Raw genomic sequence first — 11539 nt, 5'->3', positions numbered from 1 at the left:
CACACCGTCAGCCAGGAAGATGGGGGTGAGGCTGGCGCCGGGTTCCCGGCCAGCCGGCAGGCCGCGCTGGCCTCAGGCCGCCCATCACCACCCCTCCCCGCCCTCGGCTAAGGGAGGCTCCCTGGGTGCCTCTCCCCGCTGTTGGAGGCGTGGGTAGCAGCTGGGAGAACCGGCTGGGTGCTGCCCCTCCCCTTGGGCCGGGCGTGGAGGTAGGCACCTGGCGGGGCTCCGCGGGTGGCAGACGCTGCCGCTGCGCACACCTGGCCCTCCAGCCGCCTGATCCCTGCGCGTCCTCCCCTGCAGGTCCTCGCCCGCCATGGACGGGTCCGCCGAGCCCCGGATCCCGGGCCTGTGCGACACCTACCAGAACAACATCACGGAGATCAGGTAAGGCTCACTCACACCTGGGCGCCAGCTCCGAGAGCCCCCCACCCCACCCACCGCCAACCGCGCTCAGCAGGGCCCGGCGCCCTGGGGTGGGAGGCGCGCAATGCCACAGCCGGTCCTGGAGACTCCTTCCGCCTGGGGCGTCGCTGGGGTCAGCAACCTCTGGGCCTCTGCTTCTCTTTCTGTCTTGACAGTCCGCCAGTCTATTGTCTCCCAGTCCTGGGACAAGCGAGCCCTCATTGAATGGGAGTGCTTTTCCCCTGGGGACTCAGAATGTGCCACCTGCCTGTTTGGGGCACAGAAGAGAGGGACTTGGGGTGTGTGTGAGTCCCGGAGTGGTGGACTGAATCCTAAAGGAAGCGATGGGGTGGGGGTGGGGGGCTAAGGGGCACTGCGCCAGCTGATCGCCCAGGAGTGAGGACCGTCTTCGGCAACCTCTCAAAGTTCCTGAGAACGAGTCAGACACTGAAGAGCGGATGGGGAAACGGAGGCTGGAAGGGACCAGATTAGACTGAGATGCTGGAAGCAATTGGAGCCCTTGCCTCCACAGCCCGGAGCCCCAAGCATCCTGGGGGCCCCTTGCCAAATGCCTCCATTTTTCAGAGGTCAGGATTCAGAAAGGGCAGGTAGGTTGCCCAAGATCTCACAGTAAACTGCTTTCACTATCTCCAACCTGCTCTGCTGAGCTGGCCTCCCTGGGCCCGTTCGGTCACCCTGGGCCTTGGGGCCAGTTGTCTCATCTGTACTGTAGAGTTTCCGGGACCTCCTTGGCCCTGGGAACCTCGGCTGGTGAGGGGTGGGGGGATAGGTCTCCCTCCCTGCTCACCCAGCACTCTCTAGCTACAGAGGTTAGTTGCATCCTGGTGGCTGTGTGATCCAAGTTGGCCTCAGAGTGGGTCTCTGGGCCTGGGGTTAAGAGTGACTGGTTGTGGTTCTGCTCAGAGTAGCTTCTGGGCCTCGCTGGAGGTTGTATAGCTTCTCCTTCAAGAGAGAGGCTGGATCCTGGGTTCTTGCTTTTGGGGAACCCGTCTCTTCTGTGTCTACCCCTCCCCCCACCCCCACCCAGGAGCACTAGCTCAAGTGTGTGACCTTGACCTCTCTGATCCTCAGTCTTCCGCATCTAAGAAATGTGGGGGTGGGGGGGAGGTGGAGTGGGGTGGAGTGGGGGCGGACACAAAGATCCTCGCTGTAAAGATCAATGAAAAAGAATCCTGTTCTGGGATGGACAGGTGGCTCTGAAGTTCGGTTATCAAATCTTGGAAGGGTATCACTTCGATCATGATGATTTCATTAGTGTGTAAAAAATAGACTTAGGGCTCTTGAACAATTTTTATAATGTTGTGAGGGACAGGATTGGCTCTTCCATCTCCAAAGTTTGTGGACAACACCACCACCACCACCACCCCCCCCACACACACACACACACTAGGCTAGACCCTTTCTTTCCCTCTGGGTGGCTCCACTCCTACACCAGGCACCTTATCTGCACAACATCCCCACCAAGCTGGAGGGTACCCTCAAAATTCTTCTTCCTCCTAGATGCTCCCAGTCACCAACCAGGTGGGACCCCCCCACCTGGACCCCCCACACTGTCCTTGCCCCAGGCCTCATCCCTCCAGCACCCAGCTCTCTCAGGCTACCTCCTCTTCTTGGTCCTGTGGCCATGCCTTGACTCCGTCTAGTTCCCTACTCTGGACCCTTGTGTCCCTGTCTCCCCATAGAGCCCACCATCCCTCCACTCCTTAGCCCCCAGCCCCTCAGCAGGCTCTCCCCCGCCCCCCAAATCTTTTCATCCTGCCCAACCCACAGCCCAACCCCCCTCCCCCTCTTCATTCCATTCTCCACCCCCACCCCCTTGGCTTCAGATTCCCAGGCCACACCTTTCTGTTCCCTGCCCCAGTGCCTTTGCATGCCTGGTGCCCTTGGCAGGGATACCCGAGAGGTCTCTTCTAAGCCCCCAATCAATATCCCTGGCCCTTCCTAGCTCTCATGCTTGCTGGGGGTACCCCAGTGTCCACCGCTAAACTGTGTCGCTGCCTCTCATCTTCTGAAGCAGGAACCATCAGGCCAGATCAAGACCTGGTTTAAGATGGGGGAGTGGGAAAAAAAAAAGATGAGGGAGTGACGTTTTTTTGGGGGGGCGAGGATCTCCCTTCTCCTCTCTTCTTCCTCCTCACCTCTCCGCTCTACCTACTACACAGCTTGAGACCTCCTGCCCTGGCCTTGTTGCCTGCCCAAACCTCCCCCTGGCTGCTTCCCGACCCAGCCCAAGCTGAACCTCCCACCTCAGGACCTTTGCACGCACATCTTCTTCTCTCCAGATGGCCTCTGCCCTCCCCCTGTACTTGACAGGCATCCTCTCTGCTTTTAAGATTCTAAGAGGGCAGAGTCCTCGCCTCGACGAGGGGCCGGAGGAAACTTCCAGAACGGTATGGGTCCTGGCTCTCACATCTGTCCCCAAGCTCTCCCCCCTAGTAGGCAAATGGTGGTTGGCTCTTAGAGAGAGGCAGAACTGGACTGGGCTCAGGGACCCGGGCCACCTCCGAGGTGAGATGAGAGAATGAACAGAGGTGAGCTGGGGCCCCTGAGTGACGTGATGGGGGTGATGGAGCGTGAGTCAGGGTTGGGCAGATATGTGAGAGGGGGGCAGGCCAGGCATGGCAGGACAAAGAAGCCAGACTTCGAGGAAGGGGCAGCCTGGGTGGCAGGAAGGACCCAGGAGTACAAAACCCAACAAGCTCACAGCCATCGAGCCGATCTCCACGCCACACGATCCTCCAGGACAGGGTAGAATTGCCCCTGTGGGTTTCAGAGATGGTACATCTTTCTGGGTGCAGACAGCCTCACCTTTCTCCTGTGGAGCCGCTGGTGGGTTCGAACTGCTGACCTTGAGGTTAGCAGCCTAACAAATAAGCCACTACACCACCAAAGTTCCTCCATGAATATACCCACTGCCATCGAGTCGATTCCCAGCCCCTAGCGACACAATAGAGCAGAGTGGAACTGCCCCTGGGGGTTTCCAAGACTGTACAGACAACAATACCCCTTGAAATTAAAGGGGAAATGTAGTGCCCAGGAAACCACCCAAAGGAGAAAAATGAAATCATCTACTGCTTTGGGAATAAGCTTTTATGTGGAGACACACAAACAAACAAAAACCCAATATACGGGAATGCTAACGCTGCCATGCCCATGCGGGGTATCGGTTGGAGGAAGAGGCGGACGGGGCAGGGAAGGGATCAGAGACGCTGACCAGACACAGGGTCCGAATGTTCTCATTCCAGGAGTTCCTGGTAAATTAGGCTGGCTGATTTGCCTATGTGCCATGTAGCCTTGTATGGATCGAATTGACTAACGAGGAAATGGCAAGATAGACGAAGTAGATTTCGAAGTCAGGGCAGGCAGGGATTGAGGCAGTTAGACTCAGTGTACCGAGGACAGAGCCAGAGGAGACAGCTGCCCTGAGGTTGATACTGCCTTGTGGGGCCCCCGTCGGGGTAGCACTGTCCCCCATAGCATCTTCAGTGACTGGTGACTTGGAAAAGGAGCCCTGGGGAGCAGTGGGTTACCTGTCGGGCTGCTAACCCCAAGGCCAGCAGTTCGAAACCACCAGCCGCTCCCCGAGAGAAAGATGAGGCTTTCTTCTCCTAGAGAGTTACAGCCTCGCACAGCCACAGGGCCAGTTCCACCCTAGGCCTTCGGGGGTCGCAGTGAGCCAGCGTCCACTGGGCGCCAGTGAGTTGGGTTTCGGTTTGCATGGTTCCAAAGTAGATCGCCAGACTTTTCTTCCAAGGCACATCTGGGTGGCTCTAATCGCCAATCTTCACTTGGCAGCAGAGTGTGTGAAGCACCTGCGTGCACCCCACGCCCTGGGCCCCACTAATCCCTGGGGAACCCCAAAGTCATCGCTGTCAGGTGGACTTGTCCCCGCATTGACCGCGTGTGTCACGGTAGAACGGTGCTTCGCCGCGTTGCCGTGGGTGCTATCTTCAGGGAATCGGATCGCCAGGATTTTCTTCCTGGGCGCCCCCCACCCCCGTGGTTTCGAACCAACCACCTTGTGGGGCGTGGTGGAGTGCCAACTGCTTGCGAGTCTCCAAAGGCCTCTCCACGAATCCCTATGACACCCCCCCACCCTCCCCGCCCTGTTGAGTTCATTCGATTCCGTGGGTGAAATACTCCGAGGTGCTGAGCCACGGCTGGGGGGCCTCATGGAAGCCACCTCCTGACAGCCTTCCGAGAGGACCCCACTGGTCCCAAGGCACTATGGCCGATGGTGAAAACAGAAAGGTCGCCGGTTCACGCCCACCCAGGAGTGGGGAGGGGGGGGGGGGGCTCCACGGAAGAATGACTTGGGGGGGTCTGTCCCCATAGAGGCCGCAGGACCACTCGGGGCCACCCCACAGCAGGAGGGGCCCAGAGAAGCTGAGCAACCCACGGAAGGTGGCACAGCCTCCCAGGAAATGCCCCAGGGCAGCTCCCCCACCCCCCCACTACGGGATGAGCTGGGGTGAAAGGAATTTCAGGAGGAGCGAGGCCAGGGCGGAACCAAGCCCTGAGGACTGGCAGCAGGTGCATTTTTTCACCTATGCGTTCCTGAGAGCCAGCCATTGGCACGGGAGGCCTGGTGGCCTTGGAGACGCCTGGGCACTGCCCACTTCCCCTCCCGCCCACTCCCCGTACGCCACCCCCCACCCCCACCCCCACCCCGTGATCTTTGCCTCTCCTGCCTGAGCACTTTCTGACCTCTGCCTCCTTACGGCGGGAAGGGCCCGCCCCGCCGCTTGGAGGCTTTTCCAAGGCGGAGCTCCAGGTGATGGAGCCTTGCGCTGGGGACAGTGCGTGCGCGTTTATAGGGAAAGGTGCTTGGGGGGCGTGTTTTGTTCGTGTTGTTTTCAGTTTTCAAGATAAATTGTCATGAAGCTCATAATCTCACCATTCAGGAATACTCGAATACGTCCATGCTATGTGCCCTGGATTGTTTTATATACACGCAGGGGCTTCCAGAAGTTTTTTTTGGGGAAAGCCCCTTTGCCCTGGACTTCTGGAGCCCCGCGTGGGCACGTTTCATCAGTGTTGTTAGAAACTCAAACTCACCTCCAACAAGTCGATCACAGGGACCCTACAGGACACGACATGGTAGAGCACCCTACCCCCAGTGGGGTTCTGAGACTCAATCGTGATGGGAATAGAGAGCCTCGTGTTCTTCCAACATCGGTTGGTGGGGGTTAGAACTGTTGACCTTAGAGTGAGCAGCCCAACAAGGCACGTGTTATGCCACCTGGGCTGAAGGAGGGCCAGGGGTCTCGGAAGAAGCCAGATTGAAATTCAAAACAATGTAAAATTCAAGCAAAGCTATGAGATGATAGAGGGAGGCTGTGGTGGAGCTAAGGGGGGAAGAAAGGGCTAACGTCAAGAAGCAAAGAAGCAGTGCGAAGGTCCTGCGGTCTGTATGAGCCAGCCAGTCTGATAAACACAAGAAAAGGCTATATGGCTGCAGCTGTGATGGCTCAGGGGTAAAATTCTCACCCTTCAGGCTGGAGACCAGGGTTCGATTCCCAGCTAGCCACCATCCGCCCTTCAATGGAGGGTTGTGTCTTGTGAAGATGCTGAACAGCCTGGTCCAGGACCAGGCAGCGTTCCGTATGGTGGTGCCTGGGGTCTACTCAAGGCCTACTGGCAGCCATCACCACCAGCTCCTTCCTGGACTGATCAGGGCTGCCTACCGTGGTTGGACAGGTTACGTGTTGCACAAGAGTGCCTGCATCTAAAACAATAGTGCGTAACACCAATCAATCCTCAGTAAGGCAGTGGAGACAAGAGAGGGGCTTCTGTGCAGTGGATGTGGCACTTTCGAGAGCCTTTGAGAAAGATGCTCCCAGACCCATACCAGGGCCTGGGGCCGGGGAGCGGAGGGCAGGATGCATGAGCTGGTGGTTTCAAAGGATCGACCTTGCAGTTAGCAGCCCAATGCATAATCACTACGCTATCCAGCTGCCAATTGGGGATACTAACACTCTGTCTGTCTCTCCTAGCTGGATGGTCAAGAGCCATGGTCACATGTTGGGCTGTGATCCTGGAGCTCAAAGGTTCATGACCACCAGCTGCTCTGGGGGGAAGAAGATGAGACCTTTTTTCTCCCTGAATCATTGACAGTCTCAACCCCCCAGGGGTAGTTCTACCCTGTCCTATGGAGCCACTATGAGTCAGCATTGACTGGATGGAAGTGAGTTTGGATATTTCCTTTGGGGTTGGTCAAGTTGATCTGCCTTCTAAGTGACCCTATAGGACAGAGTAAACTGCTCTGTGCAGTCGGAGTTTGTACGTCTCTAAGGGAGCAGGCATCCTCATCTTTCTCCCCCAGAGCGCCTGGTAGGTTTGAACTGTCGACCTTGTGTTTAGGAACTCAATGCCTGACCTACAATGCCACAGGGGCAACTGACACACACACACACACACACACACATACACACACACACACACTGCCTGCTGGAGCTTACTTACTTACATCTTACTGAGAGGAATGGCACAAAAGCTAACTATATCTATAACTCTCTCTCTACATGGAGATGAAATTCAAAAGTATATAACAAATGGCTGAACATATTTCTCAGAAAATAATGACATCTAAAAGCCGAATGGTTTAACACAAAGAAGGGTCCACCCTTAGAAGCTCTCCGGCAGTCAGCTCTCCTCCAGCCGTGTGGGGTCGCTGTGGGAGGGGTTCCCCTGGAACGGGCCATCTTTGTTCCTGTAGGGAGGCAGGCCCGGGTCAGGAGGCAGGCCTGGGATCGAGCCATCAGGAAAAGTGGGTGTCGTCTTACTGCAGGCACTAGTACCCCAGCCCTGCGTTCAAATCCCGCCCTGTGGCTGGCTCACGGGGCCGAGACCCACCAGGCAGGCCCGATGACTGTGGGCGAGTCTGTGAAATGGGTGCGGTGGCAGGGGGGCCCCGCCCGCCCGCATCTTCTGAGTCAGGGTTCAGAGTATTCCCTCCTCCCTCCGCCCCCCATGTCCCCTCCTGAGGCGATGGGGCAGGGCGATAATTAAGACCTTCCTAGGCAGGTCCGGGGCCCCAGGCCCCGGGCCAGAGTCCGAGTGAATTGGCACCTTCTGCTGTTAGTCTGACTCCCATTTTACAGAGGGCAACACTGAGGCCCTGGGAGGCAGCAATGAGCTTGGATTGGCTCTCGAGTCAGAGCTGCTCACTGCAAGGTCAGTCGTTTGAAACCACCAGCCGCTCCTCAGGAAAAAGACGAGACTCCCTCGTCCCGGATAGAGTCACAGTCTCATAGACCCACAGGGGCAGTTCCACCCAGTCCTACAGGGTGGCTGGGAGTCGAAAATGACCCGATGGCAGTCAGGTTGGAAAGAGCCTACGCGTCATTCCTGGGGTAGAATGATCAGACCCTTGGACCCAAAGAGAGGTTGTCACCCACCCCACCACCATCCCCTTCAGCCATCTTCATGGGGGGATGGATGGGTCACATTCTATGAGAAACATTAAGTGATCGAAGACTTGAGCCAGGTGGCTCAGTGGTTTTAAGCACATAGCTACTAACAGAAAGATCAGTGGTTTGAACCCACCAGTGGCTCAGAGGGAGAACGCTGGGGCAGTCTGCTTGCATGGAAAAGTCCAGTGTTAGAAACTCTCGTGGGGAGGGGAGTTCTGCTCTGTCCTACAGGGTTCTTATGAGTCAGAATCGAGGTGCTGACTGCCCCTCAGATAACCTATGACCAGAGACCCCAATTGTGAGCATTTTCTTGCTGCAAGCAGTCCTGGGGTGGGCCCTGACCCACAACGACCTCCTGCCCAACAGAATGAGGACTGAGCTCTCCCCCACAATGGGCTCTGATCCACGGGGTGTTTCCACTTGCTTTTGGAAGGTGACAACCAGGCCTTTCTTCCTCATCGGTCTTAACTTCGAAGCCAACCACAAACCTCCAAATGTGTTTTTAGCGGGCAAATGTGTAGAGATCAAAGTTCCTCAGGGGCCGGGTGGAGAAGAGAAGGGTTAAGGAAATGCATGGCTCCGGAGGCTCGGCGTTCCTCTGACCAGTGAAGAAAACCCTTGGAAAGGGGCAGGGGATGGGGTGGGTGGAACAGCATGAAAGGCCCCAGTTCTATCGCTGACTCGCCAACACCTCCTACATACATTTTAACCAAGAGAGGGGAAGAAACCAATGAATTTCAGCTTTGTGATTTCGTTTCTCTCATCTGACCTCTGAAATATGACCATTTCGATGTGCCACCGATGAAGGATCCACAGAAGGCGAAGATAATCCCCATCCTCTGCCTCCCAGGCAGGGCCACCTACAGGACGGCCAGTTCACAAGCTGATGGGGGGCTTCCAAGTTGAGATCTCACCAAACTGAGCGTTGAAAAAGCAGACGACTGGCCTCAACGGACTTGACAGAGTTTTCCAAGACCTGAATGGAAGGTTCAAGGGTATGTTCAAGGGAGCCTTGATGTTATGCACTGGGCTGCTAACCACACGGTCCGTAGTTTAAAACTGCCAGCTGCCCTGAGGGCTAAAGAGGAGGCTTTCTGCAACAGGACCAACCGGTGGTTCCCGAGGGACTTAGAGGGAAGGGAGTGGTGAGCAAACAATGCCATAGACAAGGGAACAACTAGGGAGCTAAAATCAACAACAAGGAGGACATAAAGATCCTAGGGGTGTTGGAGCAACAGCAATCTAGCTGAGAGGAATTACAAAGAGACAGAAGAAGGCCGAGTGTGAAGGTAAAAGGTAACAGAAGAACAATCTAGGAAGCAAAGCTATGGACAGAGGCATACACATAGGTGCGCACTCATGTAAATAAGTTAATTTACAAAAATAGAGGTATTAGCCTATGTACATATATTTATATGATAATATATTGAGGAAGTGGGTAGACTTTGGGCCTCTGCTCATACTCTCCCTCAAGCAAGAACACTTTGTTCTAACAACCTGCCACTCTGTGATGCTCACCCTCCCAGCACAATTGCGGAAGACAAATGGGTGCATAAGCAAATGTGGTGAAGAAAGCTGACGGTGTCCAGCTATCAAAAGATATAGCGTCTGGGGTCTTAAAGGCCTGAAGATAAACAAGGGGCCATCCAGCAGAGAAGCAACAAGCCCACATGGAAGAAGCACACCAGCCTGTGCGAGCATGAGGTGTCAACGGGATCAGGTAACAGGCATCAGAAGACCCAAAATAAACAAAAAAAACATATTGTTGAGAATGAGAGGGGTCGGAGCGGCACCCAAAGTCCATCTGCAGACAATGGGACATCCCTTCACAGAAGGGTCACAAGGAAGGGATGAGTCAACCAGGGTGCAGTATAGCAACGATGAAACACACAATATTCCTCTGGTTCCTTGAGGCTTCCTCACCCCCCACTCTCATGACCCCAGTCCTGCCTTTCACTGCGGGATGGGCTGGAGCATGTACACAGGGACAGATAAGAGCTCAGGACACACAGAATCCAGGTCAGATAAACTCCTCAGGAACAGAAATGGGAGTATCAATACCAGGAGGGTAGGGGGAAGATGGGGAGAGGAGGGGGAACCGATCCAATGATTGACACATAACAGCCCCTCCTCCAGGAGGATGAACAACCGAAACATGGGTGAAGGGAGACAGCAGCCGATGTAAGATATGAAAATAATAATAATTTCTGAGAATCACGAGAGTGGGAGGGAGGGAGAAAAGAGGAGCTGATACCAAGGGCTCAAACAGAACGTATATAATTAGAGAATAATGATGGCAAAATATGTACAAATATGCCTGATACAATGGATGTATGGATTGTTATAAGAGCGGAAAGAGCACCCAATAAAATGATCTTTTAATTAAAAGAAAAATAGTAAAAGTATATGCACAGTTTAAAAAAAAAAAGAGGCTTTCTACTCCCATAAAGAGTTACCGGCTCAGAAATCCACGAGGGCAGTTCTACCCTGTTCTATAGGGTCCTAATTAGTTGGCATAGAACTTCCCACTGGGGGTTCCATAACTGGAAATCTTTACTGGAGCAGGGTACTTGCCCCTCTCAAAAACAAACAGACTCGCCGCCGCCGCCATCTACTTGTCCCTGTGAGTTTCTGAGACTGTAAGTCTTTTCGGGAGTAGAAAGCCCATCTCCTTCCCATGGAGCGGCTGGTGGTTTCGAACTGCTGACCTAGCAGTTAGTTGTTGGCAACTCAATGTGGTAACACTATGCTACCAAGGGTCCAAATAGCAGCCCAGAAAAATCCTAGGGCAGGGGTGGGAAGGGAGTGTGTGGGTTCCTTCTACTCCGTCACATGAAATTAGATGGAAAAAAGAAATTCCGTTCCTGCCACGTTTGAAGGGTCCAGCAGACCCACCGGGCTGGTGACCCCCACATTGGACAGCGGGTGGGTGGGGAGTTTCCATCACGGCGGCAAGTTATATTGGAGGGCAGGGCTCTGGGGGCAGGGACTGCCCTCCAGTCCGAACTAACTCACAGCGACTCTGTAGGGAAGAGTCGAACTGCCCCATAGGGCTTCCGAGGCCAAACATCTTGATGGACGCAGACTGCCTCATCTGTGCCCATTGGCCCAGCGGATGGGCTCAAACTCCCAACCTTTGGGTTAGCGTTGAGTGCTTGATCCCTGCCCACCACTCACTGCCATCCAGAGCATTCCAACTCCTATCGGCCCGTGGGACAGAGTCGAACTGTCCCTGTGGGTTTCTTTATGGGCGTGGACAGCCTCGTCTCTTTTTCCTGTGGAGTGCCCAGTAGGTTTGAACCCTTGACCTTGTGATCGGCAGCCCACGGTGCCACCGGGGTGCCATCACTGAAACCACACAAGCAACCCCCCCTCCCTGCCACCCAATGGATCCAACTCCTTTCAGTTCATCCGAGTCCAGCCCCGCGGGGGTCCATTCCAACTCGGGGAGACTGTGTTTGCCAGGGTGCAACTGCCCCTGGGGGTTTCCGAACCTGTCACTTTTGGGGGGGAGGGAAAGTCTCATCTTTCTCCCGCGGAAACGGCTCTGGTGGCAAAGTGCCTTTAAGTGGCCGGATTTTCTCAGGAGGCTGTGCAGCCTGGCAGGCGCAGCTGGTGGCTTTGAACCGCTGACCCCCGGAGTGGGTGGGCCCCACGCGGAGCCCCGGCTGGGTCACGTGACAGGCGTCGGCTGGAAG

The 11539-nt window shown here is 55.4% G+C and overlaps 1 protein-coding gene across 1 annotated transcript in view; it reads left to right on the top strand.

The window, feature by feature from the left end:
- Positions 1-316: 316 nt before the first annotated feature.
- SULT2B1 (sulfotransferase family 2B member 1) overlaps positions 317-11539 on the top strand; it is a 55293-nt gene continuing 44070 nt past the window's right edge. The window contains exon 1 of the mRNA XM_045292644.1: positions 317-387. Coding sequence (XP_045148579.1) covers positions 317-387 — 71 coding nt within the window. The remainder of the gene's footprint in view (positions 388-11539) is intronic.

The sequence above is a fragment of the Echinops telfairi genome, unplaced genomic scaffold, assembly GCF_000313985.2.
Source record: "Echinops telfairi isolate 266 unplaced genomic scaffold, ASM31398v2 ScPeMD7_655;HRSCAF=1070, whole genome shotgun sequence".
In the NCBI taxonomy this organism is placed as follows: Eukaryota; Metazoa; Chordata; class Mammalia; order Afrosoricida; family Tenrecidae; genus Echinops; species Echinops telfairi.
This window is presented reverse-complemented; position numbering and strand designations above follow the sequence as displayed.